Source organism: Thrips palmi, unplaced genomic scaffold (genome assembly GCF_012932325.1).
Source record: "Thrips palmi isolate BJ-2018 unplaced genomic scaffold, TpBJ-2018v1 HiC_scaffold_8, whole genome shotgun sequence".
In the NCBI taxonomy this organism is placed as follows: domain Eukaryota; kingdom Metazoa; phylum Arthropoda; class Insecta; order Thysanoptera; family Thripidae; genus Thrips; species Thrips palmi.
In genome coordinates, this window is record NW_023144635.1 from 12,017,014 (window position 1) to 12,042,973 (window position 25,960).

Below are 25,960 nucleotides of genomic sequence, written 5' to 3' on the forward strand. Positions count from 1 at the left end.
AGGGCAGAGGAGGGGCGAGGAAATTCTGTTGTTTACCCACCGCAGCAGCGGACGACAGAGGCGGCTGCTGCAACCTAGCTGTGTCTTTAAGGTTCAACTGGTACCTGTATTGTATTGCATTGACACACTGTTGAACACAGTCAAGTGATGGAGGAATTATTCAAATGTCTGACAGTTGAGGCGCAGGGTAAGGAGTGGCAGTGCGACATTAAAATTCACAGAGGTAATGGCACAGTGATGTGTCCAGTTATTGTTAAAGAGAAATAAAACCGTTTGACTTTGCAGAATTTCATTACGGAACTTCAGTGCCGGAGGTCAGTGTGAATGATATTTCTCCTCTGGGTTTTTATCGCTCTTATGTATCTTCAAATCAACCAGTTCTAATACGCAATGCCTGCCGTCATTGGCCTGCGTTTCACAAGTGGAATAAAGAATACTTAAGGTACTGTATAAATTTTGTAATGAAACCAAAAATTTTTAAACCATTTCAGATGCCGAAAATTCTTAAACGGCAATTGCTTTTTGTACAATGACATTTACAGCTCTAAATTGGGAGGGAAAGAAACATTTGTTGCGGTTACACCAAATGGATATGCTGATGCTGTTGCCTTTGATTTAGTCACAAAAAAAGAGTACTTTGTGATGCCTGAAGAGAAGAAGATAAAATTTTCTGAGTTCATGGAGGTTCTTCATAATCCAACACAGTAAGTACATTATTGTAACACAATCATTGATAAGGAGTGCAGAGCCTTTTTCAGCTAAGAATTTATTTTACAGATATCATGGCATTTATTACTTGCAACGTCAAAATTCGAACTTAACAGATGAACTACCAGAGCTACTTGAAGACATAGAAAAGGACATACCATGGGCAACAGAAGCATTTGGGACTCTACCAGATGCAGTGAATTTTTGGATAGGAGATAAAAGAGCAGTAACATCAAGTGAGTAAAAAATGTGACTATGTCTATGAGAACTGATATTTAATATTGTTCTATTTTATTTCATTGGTTTTGTTTAATTTTCATCTTTCTGATTTTTCATTTAAGTGCACAAAGATCCATACGAAAATGTCTACTGCGTAGTGAATGGATATAAAGACTTCATATTACATCCACCAACTGATCGTCCATGGATCCCATACAAAAATTATCCAACAGCAACCTACAGAGAAGAATCACCTGGAATGTTTTCAATCAAACCGAGTGCACATGATCATGAGTTGCCTAAACATGAACTGCCTGATGATAAATATGAGACACATGAGATACCATGGATCAGTATAGACCCTTTGGCCCCTGATTATGATAAGTACCCCTCTTATAAAAATGCCTCGCCTCTCCATGTGAGGGTGCAGGCTGGTGATGCTCTATTTCTACCATCGCTTTGGTATCATCATGTGCGCCAGTCTCATGCATGCATAGCTGTCAACTTTTGGTATGACATGCAGTATGATGTAAAATACATTTACCATAAGTTTTTAGACACGCTTGTTGAAAGGCAAAATTATTTTAAAAAAGAAGTGTGAATAAAATTGAACCAAGTATGAAAGAAACTGAATGTACATAAAAGAAGGTGACAACATACTTCCAGACCTTTGGGTTTCCATGATAGCAAGCATACAAAATCATTTAAACATCTTAACATTCTTGAGCAATTATAGACAAGGATTTAATTAGTTTTACTAGGCTTCCAAGAGCACAGTGTCAGCTTCATTCGAATCATTCACTTGTATTGTGTCGGAGGAATTTTGCTCACCAGAACAGAGAACTTCAACAGAAACATTTTCAGCAATCCTCTCCAAAACTCCCACATCATTTAATCTAAAAATTTGAAATGATGATGGACTTGACCTGATCAGTGTGATCTGCTGAGACAAGCCAGTTTCCTCATTCTCTTTTGAATTAATTCTATCCACTTCAATTTTACTGTCCAGCATATCCAGATCACCATCAACATCCTCTTCTGCCAGCACTTCTGGTGCAACAGAGGGAGGGTGCACAACTGACTTTTTTACTTTCGCTTTCTCAGGATGACAGCTTAGGATATGTCTAGTTAATGTCCCTGCATGTTGGAAGCTTACATTGCAGGTATCACATGAATGGCTGCCTTCCCCTGAATGGACAGCTCTGTGCCTTACCATATTATTATGTCGGGCAAACCTTCTTCCACAGTCGTCACACTGATATTCTTTAACAGGGTCATGACACTTCATATGAATGTTGTAGTCACCTAAATGTGAAAATCCATGTCCACAGACTGGACAGACATGTTTTTTAACCCCAGTGTGGAGATGACTGTGCTTCTGAAGACTGCTATTGTCTGGAAAGCGTTTTCCACATTGAGAACAAACATGACTTCTTAAGTCAGGATTATGAAGTGTTTCGTGCCTCCTTAGACTAGACGGAGTGAGAAATGCTTTCTCACAGGTACGACATTTAAAACGCCTTACGCCTATGTGTATCTTCATATGTCGCAAGAGATAAGATCGGTCCAACAAAACTTTGTCACATTCTTCACATGGATACAAAGTTTTCTTTGAATGAAGATTATTATGTCGTTCCAAGTGTTGCCTTGTGGCAAAAGCCTGTAAAAATTAGGAAGATTATAAATGAAAAGTGTGCAATTTCATTTTATACAGTTACATTAATTAAAGGCGAATTGATACCTTTGAACATAAGTCACACACAAAGGTTCGTTCTTTAGATTTTGTTGCTCGTATTTTCACATCCTTCCTTCTTACTACATCTTCAGTTTTGATACTTAGGTTTTCGGGCTCCACCTGGAAATAAGTTGAATAATTGGTGTTCATGATCCCTAGTAGATTTGAAACAGTGCATGTGTCAAGAAAAAAGACTTACCTGAATTCTGACATTAACATAGTCCGCAATCACTGGCCCTGGCTCTGGCTCTGGCTCTTCTTCAAATGGGATAATAAGAATAGGCTGGGACTCTCCATCAATGCGTACCGTTATTTCTTTGGGGTAATCATTACATTCGCCAGTTGAACAGGTAACAAAATTAAAGTGTTGGACATTCATTCTGCAACAATGACAATACATTGTATTCAATATACGTAAGTCGAAGTCATCGAAGTACAGTTAATGAGATGTTTATTATGTGTCCAGAAACAAAAGGATTGACAGAATCCAAGGATAATACACGTACCTTTCAACGTCTCTGTATCTGTGAAGTTAGTTCAGAGGTTACATGTACAGTAACCACCACCTTCTTACAACTACGTCCCCACAAATATAGGCTCGAATATGCTTTAAATAATTGTTACGAGAATCTGAGCCTCGAGTAAGATCCATTTTTCTTTCTGACGTTCATCTACTAATTCATAACAACTCTTTCAGTTTGACAACAACAACAACCACAACATACATATATCTTGGAGAGGAGCGGAACATACTCCGCCGACCCGACGCTCGCGTTCTATAGGTGGTAGGGGGAGACGGCGGGGCGGAGGGGTGTGGTAGGGTAGGTGGTGGGGAGAATCCACTGGCGGCGGCATAGGCTAGAGTCTAGTTTTAGCACAGTCTACTGAGTCTACTCTACTCGTGTGTACTCGTGAACTCGTAAACAAGAAAAGTCAACTGCTATGTGTGCCGTTATTACTCAGAGAACGTAACTAATATTTCAGCCAAGATGAGCAGTAGTTCTACTTCCAAGGAAGGACCATCTACCAAGGTACCATCATCCTGCTAATTTTTACCCAAGATACGACTTGCGGATTTCTTGTTTAACTTTTATTCGTTTTGTCGTTTTGCTGTCGGCTTTATTCAGACTGTAGCTTTCATCCGAGGTATTCCATCGTATTGTGCCTCTTTTCCCTGAAAATTTCCAACTTGCTTTTCTCTCTTTTGCTGTGATATCTCTTTTAAAAATGTCTTGTGAACTGCTTGAGGGGTTATACTGCATCTGTTTTAGTGTCCTTCTTGTGTATATTTTCTACCATGTCACTTTTGTACCTGATGGTGTTGCTGGGTTCTAAATTTTGTGAGGAATTTTTTTGATATTGATTTTTGAAGTTTGTATGTCTTTTTTTGCAGCGGTACCGAAGGGAAGAGGACGACAACAGCTCAGATTCAGATGACAACTACGTGCCGTACGTCCCAGTAAAAGAAAGGAAAAAGCAGCAGCTGTTAAAATTGGGAAGACTTGGGCAGGTTTGTAATGCATTGCAGTCTACAGCTATAGAGGTGTATCCTAAAATAGTTGATAATCCAAAGTTTTCTTTCAGCTGAAAGATGAGGGCAAAGCAAAATCTTCGAGTGAAAATGAAAATGAAAATGACGAAGAAGATGGTCAAGTTTGGGGCAGGAAATCAAATATAAGTTTACTTGACCAACACACAGAGCTTAAAAAACTTGCTGAAGGTGATTAGACTGCTTTCTGTATGTTTATTCATCATTGTACTTTCGTTTAACGATATTTCATAATCCTTTCCAAATCCTTTTCAAATTCAGCCAAGAAAGAAAGTGCTATGGAAAGGCAACTGAAAGAAGAAGAGCGTATTTTGGAGAGTGTTGCTGAAAGCAAAGCTCTCATGGGTGTTGCTGAGCTCGCCAAAGGTATCCAGTATGAAGATCCGATTAAGACTAGGTAAGTTCTGCTCCCAGAAAATTTCTCATCTGTGTATCTTGCATTCTTTGGTAAGGTTGTGAGATTGTGCAGATAAATATTGGCACATTCATTTGGAGCCTGTGTGTGCATGCACTTAGGGTATATGAATCAAAAGTCACCATTCTGTGAACTTTGTCAGTATGCCTAGTGCCTAAAATTTCATCAGACTATTGAGAGCACAGAGGAACACCGTTAGCTGATGTCATTGTTCATATTGACCCTTAGAAACTGCGTAGAAACAATCAATGTCATTTTAAAAAACATTTTGAGGTGGTGCTTGATGCTAGTGTTGAAACATTGGTCTCCCACCAAACAGGCTTTAGGAAAAAGTTCTGATCCAGTTTCTTTTTTCCTTGTGATGATGAAAGCAGGAAAACTCCCTTTACACGCAGAGAAAGAGAGATAATCTTGTGGATTCTAAGAAAACATGCTTCTATTCTTGGAAACAAAAAGACTGATGCAAATACATCACACTTGAAGAAAATGGCTTGGCATCAAATTGGGCTAGAATATAACAGCATGGAAGAGGTGCAAGAACAGGTTGGTTCTTTCACCCTGCATTCCCTTTTTCTCAACCTTGATGGTGTTACAGCATTATATGATGTTCTTTCAGGTAACTGCTAAACAGTTGCTGAAAGTATGGGAGAATATGAGAAGAAAATACAAACCTGAAATACAAGCCAAATTGGCACAGTGTCCTGAGATCACTATGGAAGACGAAATTGATGTTATGCTCTCAGCTCTTAGTGGTGGTGATTTCCCCAATCTTCCATTCAATGGCGATGGTTAGTAAAATATTAGTCTAAACTTATTCTTTGATTTTATCATGAAGAGCAGTACATTTTCATTAAGCGTATACTCTTTCAGGCTCAATTGAAGTTATTTTGAATGAACTATCTGCAGACGGTAGAAATTTGATTATAGATGAGGATCCTGATTATGTGCCTGGCCAGAATGAATTTTGTGATGGTGTGAATTCAAATGGAAATGGCGAGCCTTCAACTATGCCTTGCACTTCTTTTAGTATGTCCCTTTGTTTTTAAACCAAACATTTATATTTTTTTCCTTATCTGAAATATCTTGAAGAAATTTAAAAAATTTTTCTCCTCTCAGATTCTTCAAATTCTCATAAAACATGGGATCAAGCACCACCCAGTCAATCAGAATCAGGTGAAACACACATTTCAACCACTTCTGCAACAACAAATAGAGGACGTAAACAGATCAATCATTTATCTCCTGATAACCAGAAGCAACCACATTATGACGAGATACAAGCACTGCGACTGGAATTGGCTAGACAAGAAGTTCGTGAACAGACTGCTCGAGCACAAGAGGCTGAGTACCGAATGGAAGCTGCGAGAGAAACTGTGAGAGGCGCAAGGGCAAAAGCCGATCTTGCTGAACTAGAATTAAACCAAAAATTAAAATCAACAAAGTCAGATACAGTAGAACCCTCTTTCAATGCAAATGCTGCCCTCTTATAACGTTTTCCCACCTAACATTGTGATTTTTTACAAGTCAGCTAGCATAAAGCATATGCAGGTTTTGTTGTATTTCTTAGTCTATTGTTATATTTTCAGTCATAGAATTCCATAGGGCATACTTTTAGCCAAGTATAATCAGTTCTTAGCTCTTGATGTCAGGCTCAATAACTAATTTGAAATAATTTAATAATGCAAAGGCAGGAGGAAAATCAATTCGGGCCAGTCAAGGGTCAGTGCAGGGAAGTACCAAACACCTTGACGGTGGGGAAAAATCGGACACCCCATGTTTTAACTGGATTTCCCTTATTTGAGTCCTACTGATACTAGTATGTGATAGTGAAGAGTACCAATTACCAGTAGGAGGTATTTCTGGGTGTCAAACTGAGACAATTTGTTTCTATATAGGGGTGTGCGATTTTTCCCTGTTTGTGCAGTGTTTGATTATGACCCTAAAATTATATCATATTGTTTCTTTCCGCTTTGAAATTTAAATGTTGAGTGTTTGATGTAAGATTTGTGGTTCAGGCTAATTATAGCCTGCTGGAGTTCATGAGAGCAAACCACAACACTTTTTACTTGTGTTTGCTATTTGTTGTGTTGGTTTATTGTTTTCACTATTATGTATGTGATTTTTGCCTTGGTTTGCTCAAAGTTACACTTAGGTTCCCTTATCATTTTCTATGGTTTTTACTTTTTCAATGAAAATTTCCTAATTGTATTATTTAATTACCTGGCACAGTGCAAATTTCTTAGTGGCTCTTAATGATATCACAGTTTTCTTGTGAAATTGTGAGTTTAAAATTATGTGGTGTTTCTTAACAAACACCATGCCAAGACTAGCCACATGACCTACTCAACGAAGGCATGTATGTGTGTGTGTGTGTATTATTTATAGTGTGCTTGTTTTTGAAATTCGAAATGCCAATTACTTCTTTGTCAATATAATTGAGAGGTGTCCATCCCTATTTGCAGGATCTTCTTAAAGTACTCACTGTCCAAGTTTGTATGTGTGTTTCTTGTACAAGACTTTTTTTTTACCGTGCGAAAAATTATGAACATAGCGTATTTTGTTTTGAGACTGCCCCTTTTAGTTACATTGACGACACTCTCTTTTTTCTGTGATACGATTCCACATTTGAAAATGGAAAGCCAACTGACTAACTTAGTCATGATTTTGTTGATATTGTTTGATAGTCGAGTAAACTACAGTATGACTGATTTTGTTTGTTTGTTAAGCTGTTGGTTTGTTGTCTTTTGTTTCTGTATTAAGAGCAATATGTTGCAGGGTCCTATTTTAGAATGAATAGTGCCAAGCTAGCGGTAGTAAATGAAATTTTTATTATTATTATCATTATTATTATTATTATTATTATTATTATTATTATTATTATTATTATATAGCATGCATCATATTCTCAACTAATGTGTTTGTTGCTCTCCCCATTTGTTTAGTAGGAACTGTGATTCTTTTGAATTTCGTAGTCAAAAATTTAACTCTGGAATTTTTGAGAAATGGTGCTCATAGTTTTTTTGTTGATGTATGAGAATGTACTTTTGGTCACAATCTCGTTTAAAAGTTCTGACTTTGTTATATAGAAAGTTACTCATTTGTACATGTATGTATGTACATAAATGTACATAATCTGTCTAAAATATTTTTAAAAATTTTAATAAATGGTCTTTCATTTTGTACTTACGCATTCCTTTTTAAGTTTAGACTGGCTTCACAATAATTTATTGACCTCTCACTTCGTTTTCAAAGCCTGATGACATCAGCTAACAGTGTTTCTTCTGTTATGGAAATTGAACCTTTTCTTTTTAAAAAGCCACAAACTTACATTTTCCCCCCAGAAACTTAAAACTGACAGAACACTTCTAATTTGTTTCTTTTTCCAGCTGGCGTCCTCCTCGTCCTTTCCTTCGCATGTCAGAAAGGCGCCATGAACGAGTGCGCAAGAAGTTGCACATTCTTGTGGAAGGTGATGGGGTACCTCCGCCCTTGAAGCATTTTGAAGAAATGAAACTTCATCGTGGTATCTTTCAAGGACTATCTGGCAAAGGGATCACCCGGCCCACTCCTATTCAAGTTCAAGGAATCCCAACAGTGTAAGTTTATATCTGAAAGTTCTGCTGGTGCTTATGATATGCTAATGTAAATAGAATCCTTTTGTGTGCTTTACCACATGGAAGTGCAAGCTTAAAATAAAAATCTTTTATCTTGAAGGTTATCTGGCAGAGACATGATAGGTATTGCCTTTACTGGCAGTGGTAAAACACTGGTCTTTGTGCTGCCCCTATTGATGTTTACAATTGAACAAGAAACTAAAATGCCATTTATTCGTCTTGAAGGGCCATACGGTGAGTTTTCCTATATTTTTAGTCTTGTTCTGTGATGGAAACAGCATAATCTGTAGGAATCCCATGCTTACCAAATAAGTTTCCTTTCAGGACTTATTATTTGCCCTTCAAGAGAATTGGCAAAGCAGACACACGACATCATCATGTACTACGCCAAGCACATGCAGCAGTGCGGTGCTCCTGAAATACGTTGCTGTCTAGCCATAGGTGGTGTTCCCGTTTCAGAGTCCCTGGATGTTATTAACAGGTAATTACTGAGTGTATTGTCATGGTTTTGTGATTTAATTTAAACATTACTTTATAAATTCTAATTCTATTCCTTTCCTTGTAATTTTAGAGGAGTACACATTATGGTTGCCACACCTGGAAGACTCATGGATATGCTAGATAAGAAAATGGTCCGCTTGGATGTGTGCAGGTAAACTCCGTTTCTTAGTAATTAATTGATCTTTCTATATGCCTGTAATTTGTATTTGTGAAATCTTTTTTTGCTCCCTAAGGTATCTTTGCATGGATGAAGCTGACAGAATGATTGACATGGGGTTTGAAGAGGATGTCAGAACTATCTTTTCTTTCTTTAAGGTAGGTCCTCAAAGTTCTCTTAACACACTGTTATCTTCTTCAGATATTTATAATGAATGATTTCATAAATGACAGGGCCAACGACAAACACTTTTGTTTTCTGCCACAATGCCAAAGAAAATTCAGAATTTTGCTCGTTCAGCACTTGTGAAGCCAGTTACAATCAATGTTGGCAGAGCTGGTGCAGCCTCTCTGAATGTAGTACAGGTACATTGTTTATGGAGAGCATTTTACTACTCACAGTAATTTTAACAGTACCAGAAAATTATGTTTTCTTCAATGATCAACAGGAAGTCGAGTATGTCAAACAAGAAGCCAAGGTCGTTTATCTTCTTGAATGTCTTCAGAAGACCCCTCCCCCGGTGCTAGTGTTTGCTGAGAAAAAGCAAGATGTGGATGCTATTCATGAGTATCTGTTACTCAAAGGTGTTGAAGCTGTAGCTATTCATGGAGGAAAAGGTAACCTTTGACTGAACATATCTCTCTTTTGCTTTTACTTCCAAGAAGCACTCTATAATTTTAACCAACCTGCTTTTATTAAAGATCAGGAAGAACGGTCCAGATCAGTTGAGGCTTTCCGCAAAGGTGAAAAAGATGTACTTGTTGCTACTGATGTAGCTTCCAAAGGTCTTGATTTTAATGAGATCCAACATGTCATTAATTATGACATGCCCGATGATGTTGAGAATTATGGTGAGTACCCCATTAAATTAAAGTTTCGAGTTATTCCTGGTGAACCCTCCTGTTCATTCCAGTTTCTGTTTGCTCTCAGTTCATCGTATCGGAAGAACTGGTCGATCAGGAAAAACTGGTATTGCTACAACCTTCATCAACAAAGCAAATGATGAGTCAGTGCTGCTCGATCTCAAACATCTTCTTCTCGAGGCAAAGCAGAAAGTACCCCCATTCCTGGCTGCATTGCAGTCCGACAATGAGAAATATCTGGACCTTGGAGGTGAGCAGAATGTTTCATATAACCTACATTTTTTACTGTTTCAAAATCTCCTTGTTATCATTAGTGATCTCAATTTTAACAATAATTCTTATTTTTCTTAGATGAAAGAGGTTGCAGTTACTGTGGAGGTTTGGGTCACAGAATCACAGACTGTCCGAAATTGGAAGCTATTCAAAGCAAGCAAGCTTCAAACATTGGACGCCGAGATTATTTGGCTAGTAATGCGGCTGACTGGTAAAACTTTGTGCAATCGGTAAGGCATTTGACATATTTCCAGACAAGTATTGTAGTAACAGTATCTATAAAATATATTTATTGACTCTATCATAATATAATCATGTTTTCTGCCACAGCCAAATTAAAAAGGAAGTTTTCTAATGGGGCTGCAAAACCCCGTTTCCTGAGTTCCTCAACAGACACCATTGCTCTTCCATCAGCATCAGTAACGCTTGAAAGTGACCTGCAAATCAAATTGTCAAATTAGAACATTCGTCCTATAGAATATATGTGCATCAAGCATTTTTTTTTTTTAGTTTTAATTTCTCTTGTGACTTTTCTTAAAATTTTAATGATTAAATGTACTTTGATGCTCCATTGACTTACTTCAAATGATTTATCAGATCAGAAGTTCGATCAGAAACTTCCTTCACAATTTGTGATTCAGTTGCATCCTCTCTTGCAGCTAATTGAACCAATTGAACTGCTATTTCTTTGTGTGTCTTTGTCATAACCATGCTTTCTGTAGAGAACCAAAACCAAAATGATTGTAAGACAAGAAAATTGAACTGATAAAGGACAAATTTAAAGAAGAACTCACCTTTAGCATGCGGTGAGACTGAGATCTCTCTTGCAGGAAGGTTGACAAGAACATCATACAAGTCAGTGCGACTTCCTACCGCACTGTCTCGAAATCCAGCAATATGACATTGACTTACCTAAAAGGTGAACCATGCCAATGATAATCTGCTGCTTAAACTCAGAAGTTACCTCTAAATTGTTACAAAAACACAAACCTTCAAGGGTGCAACTTCTTCAGGAACCAAATCAACCCATGGGTATAAGTCATTTGCTTCTGAGCGGTGTGACATCAAAGCTGGAAAACTGCGTACCCACTGCAAAAAATTACAATAAAATAGAATGAATTACTGTGTTTTATTAAATTGTTTGATTTCATGGCATGGTTTTGAAAAATATCTTTACCTTTTGTAGAGCTTGGAGACTGTGATGGTACACTACAACTCGCTTTCTCAACAGCATAGCTGTATATATGAGAATTATTTCCAGTCCAAACATATTAATTAGCTCTAGAACAAAAAAAAATAGAAACAATAAGCAGATCTTGAGTTGACACAATAAATTCACTAATCCAGAAACTTACCTTTTACCATAGTATGGCTACTTCGCAACTTTTGTCGAGTATCAAATTCTTTGACCAGAAATGTGCCGTTTTCTTCAGTAGTACAAGAGCCACTTGTTGCCACAGATAAATACAGACGTAACATGACAGATGGGTCCCCTAAAAGTGCAGAAGAGTTGGTAACAGCCTCTTAAGTTGATTGGTTAATGTTTAATTCTGCTTCCATCTTACCTGTTTTGCAGTAAGTCTTACTTAAGATACGAATCAAGGTTTCATATTTTTCAGGATTAAAGTCAACTGTCCACAAAACTAATGCAAATTGCTTCACCTGCAAAATGTTATTGAGGTCATTAAAAAAACAAAATTTGACATAGCAATAGGTCTTTAAAAATGAATAAGTAGGGTAAGTACGCACCCAGGGCAAGTTATCCGAATCAAAGACTTCTGTACAGCCTATGTAAAACCACTGCTTGCCAAGGCGACCATAAATGAAGCGTTGTGTTCCATTCCCAGTCCCATTACCACCATCTCCATCAGTCAAACAACACTTACGAAGAGAAATCGACCGCTGTTGATCTGATATGCTGGGAAAAGTCCACGCCCACAAAACATCTCCATTTATGTCGCGTTCTACAAGTGAAATAGAAGTAATTGTTACAAAGGACGAAAAATATAAGATTGAACCAGAAATGCCAAGATTAACTCTATTCTCTAACTGAATGAAATGATATGAACTGTAAACATGAAATGTAAAGTAGAAATGTCAAACAATGAGCTCATACCAATAATGCTGCAGGAAGACAGTACTGCCATACTTGACTAATTGATTCCTTACGCGAAGGAAAACAACTGGAGGATCTCAGGTGACTTAAATGTTACAAAAACTTAAGAAAACCACCAAAATTCCTGAAATCTTGACAGAACGGTCTGTTGACACTCATGCCTCTTCCCTTTTTATACTGCTCTTTGGAAGCTATGAAAAATTTACTAAACTGCAAACATCATCGCTTCTATCGTTCTTTTGGCCAAAAATAAGGGATGATGTGCTTGTTTTAGCTCTAAAATCACTTGTTTAAATGTTTCATTTGAACAGTGCGTCAAAATAATCACTGTTTGATGTGCTTTGAGTGCAATATTCTTTTTCCCTCCTTTTCTGCTTTTCATCTTCCCATCGTATGGGGTTAGGAAACGAAATACGGGTGTAACTGGAACTTAGGCGCTTATGAACCAACGAGAATACCAATGTCAATGTAATTCGAAGATTGTGCTATATTTTGATGTGATTTTGGCACAAGGTTATGTTTTCGTATGACGGTGTAGTTTGTTTTCATTGTAAGTGACGTCTGAAATACACTTGAGAAAAGAGTTGCCCTCGGAATTCGTCGTAACCCCCTCAGGTTTGAAATTTTAGGTTAGATTCACAGTATTGATCATTTGTATTTTTCGTTCTGTTCTTCATATTTAGAACCTTCTGAAACTTCCATTGATTCATTATAAAATTTTTAGCTGTACGAATGTCCTATATAATCCGCCACTGTTCAAACCCCCTTGCCTACTTGAATTTTACCTTTCAATTTTGTGCTTGTTCCTTCATACCCTTAGAAATTGACCTGTTGTTTCCTTTTCTCAGGTTTGATTTTCAAAAAATATAGTTGTTTATCATGGATCATGCATACACAATGAGTGGTTCATCAATTATGCAGACTAATTCTGCAGAAGTTGACGAGGAAGGAGACATAGATCATGACCTGGAGGATGTCCATGAAAATGATCCCAACATTGTGTATGATGCAAATCAAGAAGATGACAGTATGGATGACTGCGCAGAAGATAGAACTAATCACACATATGAGAATGTAGGTGATGATGTACCCGACGATTATCCGGTTAGTATCAATGAATGTATGTTCGGATCTCATCATGATTGAATGGCAATTGTACTTAATGTTGTTTTGTCTTGTGTATTTTCAAATATTTTAGATACAGACATTTTCTGTGCTATTACCAACAGAGGAATGGATGCAAATGCTGCCTCCACAATATTTACTACACTACATTCGGGAGCGCACAGTGTTCCGGGACTCAGGGAAAGCATCACGAGAAGGCAGAGAATCAACTGCTCCCTTGAAGCGAGGCTGGCTTCAGGGTGCCTGGAGAGAAACCTTAAAAGAAGCCATAGCCAAACAGACTGGCATTCCTTGTGTGATTAATTTTAACTCTAGCAATTTTCTAAAGCAGCCATTTTCCCGAAAGGTATAAACATCTTAATATTTTATTACTTCATACACATTTTTAAAATTTATTACAGAGTTTTATGGTTTTTATTATGTTACTCTGGTTTTTAGGTGGGACCTCCCCTATGGCGAGTTCGCGCTTGTTGCCGTCAGGATGACGGTCTTTGCCTGAAATTTAACTTGAGGGTCCAGGATTTCCATCCAAGCAAACCGCAGGTTGAAATTGTTGTGGAAGCCCTGGGCACACTATTAGAGGGCCAAGCAGGTGAAGAACGTCACACAATTACTGCATCTGACCACATGAAAGCAATCAAAAGTTTACAGCGATTCAATGCCAGCTCATCCCAGAACAACTCAAATGGATGTAAGGTTAAGGCAGTTGTCTGCCTCAATCCAACAAGTGTCTCCCTGCAATCCCATCCTGATTCACGTCTTGTCCTCTTATCGTTCCAGTCGTAAACTGCGACATGTCCGTCGACGACCCGACGCTCGAGGCCGACGACGGAGAGGTGCAGCGGCTGAAGTTGTCCGTGCCCACCACCGACTGGATCTCGTTCCTGCCGTCCGAGGCGGCCGAGGCGTACGTGCTGGAGCGCTCCAACGTGGCCAAGGACCGCCTGGCCCTGGAGGGGCAGGAGGCGTGGGCCAAGGGGCTGCGCCACTTCGTGCCTCGCGTCACCAAGGAGTGCCGGCAGTACCTGAAGCGCGCGCTGGCGGAGCGCACGGGCCTTCCCTGCCGCATCGGGCTGACGGGCCGCTGCCACCTCAAGCCGCCCTTCTCGCGCAAGAAGCGCGCGCCCCTCTTCGTCACCAACGGCTTCTGCGGCCGCAAGGACCTCAAGTGCCTGCGCTTCAGGTTCACCGTGCAGGACTTCGACCCGCAGGCGGCCACGGTGACGGTGGACGTGGAGATCCGCGGCAGGCTGCTGACGGGGCCCGAGGGCGACGACCGCCACAGCAGGCGGCCGACGGACGACCCGCTGTCCGTCCCCATGAGGGGCACCAAGAGGGCGGCCGGCGCCGGCGACGCCGCCGGCCGCGGCAAGAGGCAGCGCCGGCACTCCAAGAAGGGCTCCGCGACGGACTCGGACGTCGCCGGCGAAGGGCCGCACGCGTACGCGGTCGGGGCCCTGCAGACCGAGGCCTGGCCGGAGGAGTTCGACCTGAACGCGGCGGAGGTGATCCTCGACGAAGGCAAGGCGGGCGCGGGGTACGCGGCCACGGACGACGCCGTCAACACGATCCAAGTCATGTCGGAGGTGAACGGCGCCGAGAGTGCGCTCGGCGAGGACGCGGCGCGCGAACTCGTGCAGCTCGCCAACGAGGCCCTGTCGCTGGCGGGCGGCAACGCGGTCGACGGCTCGGGGCAACTTACCGCCACCAAAATCGTGCAGAGCGGTGAGTTCTTTTACATGTATCGTGTTGAAGGAAGTCGTGACCTAAGAGCCCAGTCTCAACGAAAGGTAAATCTGCTCTTTACAGGCGACCAGGTCTTCATCTTCGTGTCGGACCCGAATGAGCCCCAGGACGGCCAGGGCGCCACCATCGAAGCAGTGGAGGTCAACTGCGACGGTTTGTATCAGCTGACTTTGTGCAAGTCAGTATTTTACCATGTGTGCTGTATTTCACCTGGCGATTCTCCCCTTCGCAGAGCTGGCCGCGGAGCACGGTGGCGTGCGGGTGGCGGAGAACGAATCCGAGGAGATCGTCCAGACGATGGACGGCAATGGCTCCCTCGCCGAGTTCCTGCTCCCTAACCCGGAGCCAGAGCCGCAGCCGGAGCCGGAGCCGGACGCGCCCTGCATGGTACGTCCCCTCGCACAGTGGGCCAGAAGACCGGAGGAGGCGGCCAAAAGTCTGGACGCGTTTTGAGCCCCTGAGTCGCTAAATGGGACTCGAACCGAGCGTGTGTCCCCACCAATGGATTGCTCTCCGAACGAGGAATCCATTGGTAGGGTCACACGTTCGGTTCGAGTCCTGTTTAGTGACTCTGGAGCCAAAAACGCGTCTAGAATTTTGGCCGTCGACGCTTTGCTCCGCGGAGAGCGTGCCGGAGTCCCGGCGCACCTTCTCACTGCCATTGCCTTGGCGCGCCTTGGCGTGTTGCAGGAGTACCGCTGGCAGCTGCACCTGCCCATGACGGACTGGCTGAAGCTGCTGCCCGCCAAGAGCCTCCGCTACTACATCCACGAGCGCACGGTGGGCCGCGAGGTGTGGGTGGAGGAGGGCTGGGAGCGCCAGTTCCGCAGCCAGACGCTGCAGAACGGGTGGCGCGACATGGTGCGGCGCGCCGCCGTGGAGCAGACCGACATCCCCTGCCAAGTGTGCTTCCGCGGCCGCAGCTCCCTCAAGCTGCCCTTCTCCCGCAAGCACGCCGCGGCGCTGTGGCGCACCCAGGGCTACTGCGCCCGGGGCGACCGCAACTGCCTCATCTACAAGTTCTGCGTGCAGGACTTCCACCCGGACGAGGAGACGGTCACCGTGCAGGTGCGTGGGGACGCGTAGCGAAGCGCAGTGGGCCAGAAGACCGGCGCCGGCGGCCCACACTCAAGACGCGTTTTGAGCTCGAGAGTCGCTAGCCAGGACTCGAACCGAGCGTGTGGATTCCTCGTTTAGAGAGCAATCCATTGGTGAGGTCACGTGTTCGGTTCGAGCCCTGTTTAGCGACTCTGGAGCTCAAAACGCGTCAAGAGTATTGGCCGCCTTCACCGGTCTTCTGGCCCTCCGTGGTGCGTGGAGACGCGTAGCGAAGCGACCCGGCTCCGTATTTACCCAGTTTCTTTGTGATTTTAATGCCGTGTTTTGCGCAGGTGTATGCGGTGGGCAAGCTGCACCGGGACTGCAGGCGCTGGTTCCGTGGCGAGGGGACGCTGGTGGACATGGATTCCGTGACCAGAGACTGGCCCCAGGGCGACGTGGAGGGCGACGGCGAGGCGGAAGATCTCGACGACCAGAGCCAGCGGCGCCTGCTGCAAATCAAGCAGGAGCCGCTCGACACGGCCGGGGACGACTGGGACGACAGCCACATGATGGACGACACCGAGCTTGAGCAGGACCGGGACGACGAGGAGGAGCGGGTGTCGACGACGCAGGGTGCGACCAGGCAGGAAGCGAGGACGACGCCACTGGCGACGACGCAGGTGTCCAGGGCGCCGACGGCGGCGAAAGAGGCTGCGAAAGAAACCGTGGCGGCCACTGGAGACGCCGTGGAGGCTGCCGGCGAGGAGATGTACCAGGCCGTGCTGAAGAGTCTCGTTACGGTAAGTACTGTTTTGTGAACTGTGCTCCCACACTTCTCTGTCGCATTCCTCGTCTGACGTGTGCCTGCCCTTGCAGTTCAAGACGAACCTCCACGCGGCCCGGCGCTGCCCGCTCAAGATGCAGGCGGCGCTGCGACTGGTGCGCAACGCGGACAGCATGGCGGCGGCGCCCTGCAAGACGCCGGACTGCCTGTGCCGGCCGCCGCAGCCGGTGCGCTCGTCGTGCCGGCCGCGCTTGCGCTGGCCGGACAAGCCGCGGCCCCAGCCCGGGGCCCAGGCCGGGGCCCAGGCCGAGCCGGAGCACGAGCAGGCCGACGAGCGCGACGCCGAGATGGCCTCGCCGCCGCCGCTGCAGCCGTCGCCCGAGAGGCGGCCGCTGTCGGAGCCGCGGTCGCTGGTCCCCACGTCGCCGCCACCCCTCAGGCTGTGCGGCACGCCCACCGCCCGGCCCGCGGCCGCTGAGACGCCGCCGCCGGCGAGGTCGCCGGCCAAGACGACGCCAGGGTCGCCGTCCAAGACGCCAGAGTCCCTGTGGCAGAAGGTGACGCGGGCGGGCCCCGTGGTTCTGACGGCCATCAAGCAGCAGCCGAGCATCATCAGGCTGTCGCCGGCGCAGATCGCCGCCAACGCGCGTCGCGGCGGCACCGGCACGACGCCCACCTTGACCGCCGCCACCGCCACCTCCACGCCCGGCGTGCTGACGCCGCGGTCCTCCAGCAAGCTGGTCAGCCTGTCCTCCGCCATCGTGCGCTCCGCCGTGCTCACGCCGTCCATCATCAAGCCCTCGGTGGCCGTGCAGCCCGCCGACACGACGCCGCGCCGCGCGGCCGTCCCTCCGACGCCCCGGCCGGCGCAGCCACCCACGTCGCAGTCCGTCGTGTCGTCGTCGCAGGACACCGACCCGCTCGCCCTCGACGACGGCGACCTCGCTGCGGCCCGCGACCAGGGCGCCGACCAGGGCGCCGACCCCTCCTGGATCGTGGACGAGATGCGCAGCGTGATCCTGGGCGGCGAACAGCAAGGCGTGGCCCTCAAGCAGACCACCAAGACCACCATGGCGCCCAACCAGAAGCCCGCTGAGAAGACTGCCGTGACGCTCCCCGTAAAGACCGCCGTCAGGCCTGTGGTGAAGACTGTTGTGAAGCCCATGGTGAAGACCGTGGTGAAACCCGCCGTGACCACCACAGCGAAGCCTGCCGAGAGGCCCGCCCCGAAGCCTGCTGTCGCGCTAGCTGTGAAGCCTGCCCCCACCTCTGTCGTGAAGCCCGTCGCCAAGACCGTCGAGAGGATCATCGAGAAGCCCGTCGCCAAGCCCGCGCCGAAGGCCCCCGAGAAGAGGGTGGCCATGGTCGCGGCCAAGCCAGCCTCCACCGTTGGGGAAGCGGTGTCCACAGTGTCCCCGGTGTCCCCGCCCAGGAACACCAGGATCATGGTGAAGAAGGTGGGGCACAGTGTGACGGCCGACGACCTGCCCCTGGTGGAGCGCGCGCTGCGGTCGCTGGAGCGCACCTCGCAGGAGGCCGTGGCCACGGCCGTGTCCGTGTCCTCGGCCAAGCCGGTGCAGCAGAAGGCGACCACCAAGACCGTGTACGCGCCTTCCCGCCCGGTCACCAGGGGCGTCACCAAGATGGTCTCGGCCAGCTCCACCGACCCGCCTCCTCTCGTCCCCATCAGGAAAGGTGGGTGGATGCCGCGGCATGCCGGTGCACTGTGTATGTACTGTCAGTCGGTGTGGGTTTCCCAAAGTGCGGCATCGCTACAACGGCCTATTGCCCCGTCTGTTCCAGGTCCGACCGCAAACAAGCCCCAGGCAGCTGCGACGCCAAGCGGACCCGGCAGGGTGTCGAGAGTCGCTGTGGCGTCCACCAGCAAGCCAGCGGACTCGCCAACGCCAGCCACAGCGCCCGACCCGCAAACACCCAAAGTTTCTACCAGAGCAGGTACTTGGATTTAATTTGGTTCTTGCCTCAGTGTCTAGTCGTTCTTTTATTTATTCGTGACCAGATGTGTGAGGCCGCTTTTTCATTTCTTTTGTGCAGATGAGGCAAGACTCGTGTCATCTGTGAAGGCGCTCTTTCCGAAAGGGAAAGTGTTAATATTAAAGCCTTCAGCAGCACCTATACTTCGATCCAGTCCTCGAAGACCTTAGTAAATAAGGTTTTTAGTCATGTACATATAAAAGTATAATAAAATCAAAAGTACAAGTGTGTATAAATTACTATATATAATTATTATTGCTGTGTTACATTAAGAGAATGATTGTCATGTATAGAGGTTCTTGTTGTTTCCTATGATTTACTACAATGATGTCCTGGTTGTCGTTTCCTTTGCTTGTGTTTTTTAAACCTCTGAAATTTTGAATTATTCAGATGACTGATCTCAATTTATTTTGAATTGTATTGTAATTGTGTGCAATGTTTGTAGAGATAAGTAGATATTTACTTATTTCAAATTGACCTTAAGTAGGAAATTAAAAACTATTCAGCCTCATGTATGGTCCTTAAATTATTTATTCTTGAGCTAAGAAATCAGTTTCCTTTTCCTAGTGAATATCACAAGTTATTTGTATCACAGTTCATCATAAACTCCCACTCGTTGGGCAGAACAGACGTGGAAGTATCACAGTTCCTCCTTGACGGCCCCGTCGGCCCTGTCTCTGTCTCGGCACTTGCCTTTCTCCTGCCTGCACTGCTCCGCTGGTGACGGCCTGGCGAGCTTGCCGAGCTCCTGAAACAGCCGAACCGTCCAATTGTTTCTTCTGTCATGAAACATTAACTCAACCTGAAACTACGAGAGAGAGGGTGGTCGTGCCACACACCTGCGCGTCCTCCTTGATGAGGTCGGCGGCCTTCTCGGCCACCATGATGGTGGGCGCGTTGGTGTTGCCGCTGGGGAGGGTCGGCATGACGGAGGCGTCCACGACGCGCAGCCCGCGCACGCCGCGCACACGCAGCCGCTCGTCCACCACGGCCTGGGCGTCGTCCGGCCGGCCCATGCGGCACGTGCCCACCGGGTGGTAGATGGTCATGGTGTACTGCCGCGCCTGGAGGACACACTCGTTTTAGAGGTCCGCGAAGACGAGATCTGCGCTCGCAGCGCCGCCACGGCGTACCTGGCACTCGAGGTACTCCTCGGAGAGCGTCTCGAGGTGGCTGCAGGCGGGGAACTTGTTGGGGTTGGGCCTCGCGTTCATGGCCTGCATGGTCTTGGTCTGCATCAGCTTGCTGCACAGCTTGGCGCCCTCCACCTGCAGAGTCGCGGACACAGTCGTGAACCAAGGAGCGGAAGGCGAGGAGCACAGGCGCCACGACGGAGTGCCATACGCACCAGAACGCGCGCGTCGTCGGGGTGGCTCAGGTACTTGGGGTCGATGACGGGCGGCTTGTCCATGGTCGGCGCCGAGATGCCGATGCTGCCCCTGGCGCGCGGCCGCAGCACGATGGGCAGGCACGTGACGGCGTCGCGCAGCGACACGGGGCCGTACACCTCGTCGTACGCGGACCGCTCCAGGCCCAGGTTGACGGCGTTCACCTGCCCGGCGTCACCCGCGTCCGAGATGCTCGCCAGGAAGATCTGCACGTCGGGGTAGTCGTCCGACGCGTTGGCGTACCTAAAGCAAACGCGTGCCAAAATAAATAATTGAAAAATTGTCCCGGCGAATGAATGCTCCATTCACTAAGCAGACTCACTTGGTGCTGACGAAGCCCAGGACCTCCCCCATGGACAGGCCCGACATGGGCCCCCCGTTGTTCTTGACGAAGTCGATGAGGTTGCCGAAGGAGGCGCTGCGCGTGGCCACGGTGGTCTTGTGCTCGGCGCCGTCCACGAGCCAGATGAGGCCGGCCAGCCCGACGTGGTCCTGGAGGTTGGCGCCCACCCCGGGCAGGTCCAGCACGGGCGGCACCCCGGCGCGGCGCAGCTGGTCGCTCGGCCCCAGCCCGGACACCATGAGCAGCTGCGGCGACTGCACCGCGCCGGCGGACAGGATCACCTCGCGGCCCGCCAGCACCTCGCGCTCCGCGCCGCGCCGGAAGCGCACGCCCACGGCGCGCAGGCTGTCGCCCTGGCCGGCCAGCAGCACCTTGAGGGCGGTGGAGCGCAGGCTGATGTGCAGGTTGGGCCGGTCCGCCGCGGGCCGCAGGAAGGCCTTGGCCGTGCTGCAGCGTAGCCCGTCCCTCAGCGTGCCGTGGGGCATCGCCAGCCCGGACTGCACCTCGCCGTTCTGGTCCGCCAGCACCGGCAGGCTGCGCGACGAGACAACCCAGTCCACGGCTCAAACACTCCACCCACAAAAACGCTCAGTCGGTGAAACTTGGCCTTACCCGAGGTCCAGGCCCGCCTTCAGGAAGTCCTCGGTGATGCCGGCGTAGAACTTGTAGTGCTCCACGGTGAGCGGGCCGCCCACGCCGTGGTACGGAGAGTCCTTGAGCACCGGGTCGCGCATGTCCTCGCTCTTCTTGAAGTAGGGCAGCACGTCGTCGTAGCCCCAGCCCTGGAGGCCGAAGTCCCTCTTCCAGCCGTCGTAGTCCCTGCGGTTGCCGCGGTAGTACAGCATGGCGTTGATGGCGCTGGATCCGCCGAGACCCTGAACAGTGTGCACGCAACCCGTTTTCAGTCGGCAGCGTCGCGCGTCATCGAGGAGAAAGACGAGAAACAAGTTACGCTTCACTTATAGAGTATGCGACTCCTAGGACAATTTCCGTGGACAGTCTTTTCACAATGTAATGAGCTCCTGTCTAGGATGGCGCCATTTTCCCACACCGCGCGTCGCCGCGTCGCGTCCCCACACACAGTGGGCCAGAAGACCGGTGGAGGCGGCCAAAACTCCAGACGCGTTTTGAGCCCCAGAGTCGCTAAATGGGACTCGAACCGAACGTGTGACCCCACCAATGGATTCCTCGTTCGGAGAGCAATCCATTGGTGGGGTCACACGTTCGGTTCGAGTCCCATTTAGCGACTCTGGATCTCAAAACGCGTCCGGAGTTTTGGCCGCCTCCACCGGTCTTCTGGCCCACTGTGCCACACTGCGGTGTAATGGACTGGGATGCCAGCGTGCCGCGGTGGCTTCTGACGTGCGAAAAGGCGGCGGAGAATTTCCACGGCGTCGGATCGCCGGAGAGGCCGGCGTGCGCGGTGCGCCGCGGTGTCCGTGGCGGTAACCGGAAATGCGCGTAAGTGCAGCGGGGCCACTGCGCTCTCGCTCTCGACAGCCTCACTGTCTCCGCTCGCTCCGCTCACCTTGCCGCGCGGCCATGACGACATGTTACCCCGCAGCGCCTGGCAGGACTCCTGCTGCGGCACCGTCTTGAACGCCCAGTCGTGGGGGCCGTTGGGGAGCACGGGGTAGGCCGCCACGATGTCGCCGACGGGGTCCTCGTTGTCGCCCGCCTCCAGCAGCAGCACCGTCACCGACGGGTCCTCCGACAGCCTGGGCGACACGCTCGGGTCAGGGCGCCTGGCGCGTAGGCAACCGGGCGACAGCTGTGCGCCGTGCACGCGGTGGCTGCCTACGCAGCAGGCGCCCGCTCTCTCACTCTGCCACTCTCTCACCCTCTCACTCTCTCACCCTCTCACTCTCTCACCCTCTCACTCTCTCACCCTCTCACTCTCTCACCCTCTCACTCTCTCACCCTCTCACTCTCTCACCCTCTCACTCTCTCACCCTCTCACTCTCTCACCCTCTCACTCTCTCACCCTCTCACTCTCTCACCCTCTCACTCTCTCACCCTCTCACTCTCTCATACTCTCATTCTCTCTTTCTCTCACCTGTTGGCGAGGACGGCGCCGGCCGACCCGGCGCCCACGATGATGTAGTCGTACTGGTGCAGCAGCGGCACGCCGCGGTCCTGCACGTCCGAGACGTGGGTCTTGGTGATGTCGGGGCGCCACAGCGGCAGCACCACCCAGCGCGTCACCGCCATGAAGAAGACGATGAACAGGCGGAGCAGCAGTCCGTACAGCATGGTGACGTCAGATCAATCCTGGCGGTCAGGGCCGTCACTTTTTTAGACGAATGGCCAGGGCAAGTCGGACGCCCGAATTCGTGCTCCGTGCGGATAAACGTGTTGGATTACGTCTTATTGGGTGTGGTTGCCCGTTGCCCCGTCCCGTCCCGCCTGCGGCCAAGACCCGCCGGGGCACCTTGCTTCTCTCTCGCTCTTACGCTCTAGCGAGGATCTTTCCACGGCACGAGGCCTCGCGGGGAATCATTGACCATAGTTTCTAAGGATATGCACCGCAAATTGAGCGCTGGGGTATCTGAGTTTTACCGTTTTGTTCCGTACTTCTGAATTACGCGACGGTTGGGCCACCTTTGGTCGGGGCCGTCTCGTCAAGCGGGCACTACTCCGAGTCGCGCAGATGTCGACGCAGCACCGCCACACAGTGGGCTAGGAGACCGGTGGAGGCGGTCAAAACTCTAGACGCCTTTCGAGCTCCAGAGTCGCTGATCTCCCAAAGAGGAATCCATTGGTGGGGTCACACGTTCGGTCCGAGTCCCATTTAGCGAATCTGGAGCTCAAAACGCGTCTAGAGTTGTGGCCGCCTCCACCGGTCTTCTGGCCCACTGTGTGCCAGCCTCCAGGCTTGCCTCCAGGCCCCAGGCTGCGGCACTGCGGCGGGCTGCGCGTCGCCGCGTCGCGGTGCAGCCAAGCAGCCACTCATCCGCGCACCGCGCGGTAGGGCACGGCACGGCAGCCCATCACCGCAACCCGAGGCCAGGAGTGGGACGTGTCTCTCTCGCACTCACGCAGCGCCCCACATGGGTGCGAGAGAGAGAGACGGAGGGAATGAGTGTGCTGTCGGTGCCGCGGCCCCATTGGTGCCTGCCTGCCTGCCCGCAGTGAAAGCAAGCAGCGCTTGTGATGACACCCTCGGCGCCGCGCCGCGCTTCCCTGGTCCAGGGACCTAACCACCAGCACCAGCCGAGCGATCCAGAAGAGTCGTCTCGTCGCTCTGTCTCTGTCGCACTCATGGGTCTCTGCGTACGGGTGCGAGAGAGACAGTGGAATCGCTCAGCAGCGCCGGGCCGACGTCGCAGTGCATCATGCCGCCGCCGCATGTGCGTCCGGCAGCCCGTACGCCGGTCTGTCCGGGTCTGTCTGTCTGTCTGTCTGTCTGTCTGTCTGTCTGTCTGTCCGTCCGTCCGTCCGTCTGTCCGTCTGTCCGTCCGTCCGTCCGTCTGTCCGTCTGTCCGTCTGTCCGTCCGTCCGTCCGTCCGTCCGTCCGTCTGTCTGTCTGTCCGTCTGTCTGTCTGTCTGTCTGTCCGTCCGTCCGTCCGTCCGTCCGTCTGTCTGTCTGTCCGTCCGCCTGCGCGTCTGTGTGATGTCTGCGTGCAATCGGGTTATTGTGCCGAGGCGTCGGTGCGCCGCTCCGCCGCTCCAGCCAACGCCTCCCGGCACTGGTCCAGTGGCCTTTACGCCGCGCGGTCCGGGGCAGTCATGGCATGGCATAGGCGAGGCGGCCGCAGCCACCTCTCGGCTCACGGAGAGGGCTCTGGCGCAACCGCGGGGGGCGGCCGGGCCGGGCCGGGCGGGTCGGGTCGGGTCGGGGTGGGCCGCACGGCCGCGCAGTGAGACGCGGAGACGCGTCTCCCGCGAGGCCCGAGCGGCTCAGCCCGAGGAGGCGCGGTGCCGCAATAATGGAAATGTTCGGGCAGTTGGGCGGCACGCACTTAGCGACAACCAGCAGGCTCATTCCGAGAGTCGTTTTCGTCGCTCTGTCTCTCTCGCACTCGTGGGGCGTCCCGTGCAGGTGCGAGAGAGACAGGGCGACGAAACGACTCTCGGAATGAGTGTGCAGGACGGGCCGGTCGGCCGCGGCCGCTTCCCCGAGTGCCCGGTCGGCCCGGCCTCCTGCACGTCGCACTCCACCGCCACTCGAGAAGAGCCAAAGTGCGGCTTGGAGGACCGGCAGGAAGCCGTCGTGGACGCGTCGCCAAGCCAAACACCGAAGAGACAGAGACAACTGCATGTCGCGTTCCTTCTTTTTCGTCCTGCTTTTTTGGTCGGTACAGATGTATGTACAAGCGGTTTCACAAGATGCATGGAATGATTGATCGGCAGTTCGATTAATCAGTCGACTGCAGTCTCGTGAGATGCACAGGGGGACAATTCCATTGTCACAGCCTTCACGATGTAGGCGGCAGCACGACATGACTGTCTGGGCGGTCGTATCTCCTCCCTACCTGTCAGTTGTTATTCAAGTACTCAAGTGCTCTGAACCTAACGGGAAAACAACTGTGAGTCGGTTCCTAGAGTAACCAACACCGATGACGCATTCACTTCCGCGACACTGTTCCATTCTAATCGCCTCCGTGCTGAGTGTCACTACGTGCCCGTTGGCACAACAAGCCGAAAGCAACGCGCTGGGCGCGACGGCGTACACCGCACAAGACTCACTTTGCTATGGGACGAAAGAGAAATGGCGGGTAATCCGTTGGATGCCGCAAGCCGGCGAGGAGGAGGGCGCACTGTGCCGCGGGGCCCCGCACGTCGCGTGGACTCACTGACTCACGGGCAGCGCGGCTGAGGCTCGACTGACTGCGGCCCCCAAGCCGCGGCCCGCCCCGTGCCGTCATTGTAGTGGGGCTCCCCGTCTCGGGCCGGCCGGCCGGCGCCCCCCTCTGGCCCACCCGGAGTCGCAGCATCGCACGCGGCGCCGGGCCGGTCCGGGCCCCACCCGCGCAGAGAGGTGAGAGGACTCTCATTCCGAGAGTCGTTTGCGTCGCCCTGTCACTCGGCCGTTTTGGCCACATCAGTTGGTGCGGTCCAGACCACACCCAACGTGGCCAAACGTGGCCTAGACCACACAACTGATGCGACCAAAAAGGCGCTCATCTGATCACACCAGTGGTGCGGTCTAGATCACGTTTGCTTTTTAGTGCACTCGCAAGCGACGCGCCACGAGTGCGAGAGAGACAGAGCGAGGAAAACGACTCTCGCGGAGTTTAGCGGCGTGAGTCCCTTCCCCCTCCCTTTTTGTGAGCAGAAAGGCGCCCGAAAGTTAGGCAAAGTGAGATCCATTCCGCCTGAAGGTAGGCAAAAGGCGTGGATTGGCCCTCCCCCTGTGCACAACGCTGTCCGACGCCTTAAAAACCT

General features: G+C 49.8%; 6 protein-coding genes across 6 annotated transcripts; 3 read left to right on the plus strand and 3 right to left on the minus strand.

Annotated features, from left to right (window-relative positions):
- Nucleotide 1: 1 nt before the first annotated feature.
- On the plus strand, nucleotides 2-1,674 carry LOC117653813 (bifunctional peptidase and (3S)-lysyl hydroxylase Jmjd7-like). Its single transcript, XM_034399744.1, has 5 exons — nucleotides 2-187; nucleotides 286-442; nucleotides 543-704; nucleotides 778-944; nucleotides 1,050-1,674. Exons 1-5 carry the CDS (start codon nucleotides 148-150, stop codon nucleotides 1,526-1,528), a joined length of 1,005 nt encoding a protein of 334 aa, XP_034255635.1. The 5' UTR covers nucleotides 2-147; the 3' UTR covers nucleotides 1,529-1,674.
- Nucleotides 1,538-3,420, minus strand: LOC117653812 (zinc finger protein OZF-like). Its single transcript, XM_034399742.1, has 4 exons — nucleotides 3,169-3,420; nucleotides 2,862-3,042; nucleotides 2,669-2,782; nucleotides 1,538-2,587 (listed from the first exon to the last, which is right to left on the minus strand). Exons 2-4 carry the CDS (start codon nucleotides 3,039-3,041, stop codon nucleotides 1,685-1,687), a joined length of 1,197 nt encoding a protein of 398 aa, XP_034255633.1. The 5' UTR covers nucleotide 3,042; nucleotides 3,169-3,420; the 3' UTR covers nucleotides 1,538-1,684.
- A 78-nt stretch (nucleotides 3,421-3,498) lies between these two features.
- On the plus strand, nucleotides 3,499-10,609 carry LOC117653827 (ATP-dependent RNA helicase abstrakt). Its single transcript, XM_034399768.1, has 15 exons — nucleotides 3,499-3,693; nucleotides 4,056-4,172; nucleotides 4,247-4,382; nucleotides 4,473-4,608; nucleotides 8,013-8,222; nucleotides 8,341-8,474; nucleotides 8,565-8,721; nucleotides 8,812-8,892; nucleotides 8,975-9,056; nucleotides 9,132-9,263; nucleotides 9,347-9,515; nucleotides 9,600-9,749; nucleotides 9,829-10,011; nucleotides 10,113-10,264; nucleotides 10,365-10,609. Exons 1-14 carry the CDS (start codon nucleotides 3,652-3,654, stop codon nucleotides 10,247-10,249), a joined length of 1,866 nt encoding a protein of 621 aa, XP_034255659.1. The 5' UTR covers nucleotides 3,499-3,651; the 3' UTR covers nucleotides 10,250-10,264; nucleotides 10,365-10,609.
- Nucleotides 10,294-12,330, minus strand: LOC117653829 (DENN domain-containing protein 10-like). Its single transcript, XM_034399771.1, has 9 exons — nucleotides 12,151-12,330; nucleotides 11,784-11,998; nucleotides 11,600-11,696; nucleotides 11,390-11,527; nucleotides 11,212-11,315; nucleotides 11,025-11,123; nucleotides 10,829-10,946; nucleotides 10,615-10,750; nucleotides 10,294-10,471 (listed from the first exon to the last, which is right to left on the minus strand). The coding sequence occupies exons 1-9, from the start codon at nucleotides 12,179-12,181 to the stop codon at nucleotides 10,336-10,338; spliced, it is 1,074 nt and encodes a 357-aa protein (XP_034255662.1). The 5' UTR covers nucleotides 12,182-12,330; the 3' UTR covers nucleotides 10,294-10,335.
- A 230-nt stretch (nucleotides 12,331-12,560) lies between these two features.
- Nucleotides 12,561-19,354, plus strand: LOC117653235. Its single transcript, XM_034398764.1, has 13 exons — nucleotides 12,561-12,765; nucleotides 12,999-13,254; nucleotides 13,349-13,621; nucleotides 13,714-13,966; nucleotides 14,056-15,000; nucleotides 15,085-15,174; nucleotides 15,254-15,408; nucleotides 15,712-16,089; nucleotides 16,413-16,862; nucleotides 16,939-17,073; nucleotides 17,326-18,541; nucleotides 18,650-18,802; nucleotides 18,902-19,354. Exons 2-13 carry the CDS (start codon nucleotides 13,030-13,032, stop codon nucleotides 19,009-19,011), a joined length of 4,383 nt encoding a protein of 1,460 aa, XP_034254655.1. The 5' UTR covers nucleotides 12,561-12,765; nucleotides 12,999-13,029; the 3' UTR covers nucleotides 19,012-19,354.
- LOC117653826 (glucose dehydrogenase [FAD, quinone]-like) lies at nucleotides 19,349-25,418 on the minus strand. Its single transcript, XM_034399767.1, has 9 exons — nucleotides 25,262-25,418; nucleotides 22,629-22,843; nucleotides 22,101-22,290; nucleotides 21,185-21,447; nucleotides 20,552-21,106; nucleotides 20,190-20,472; nucleotides 19,975-20,109; nucleotides 19,681-19,905; nucleotides 19,349-19,589 (listed from the first exon to the last, which is right to left on the minus strand). Exons 2-9 carry the CDS (start codon nucleotides 22,823-22,825, stop codon nucleotides 19,482-19,484), a joined length of 1,956 nt encoding a protein of 651 aa, XP_034255658.1. The 5' UTR covers nucleotides 22,826-22,843; nucleotides 25,262-25,418; the 3' UTR covers nucleotides 19,349-19,481.
- Between the last annotated feature and the right edge of the window lie 542 nt (nucleotides 25,419-25,960).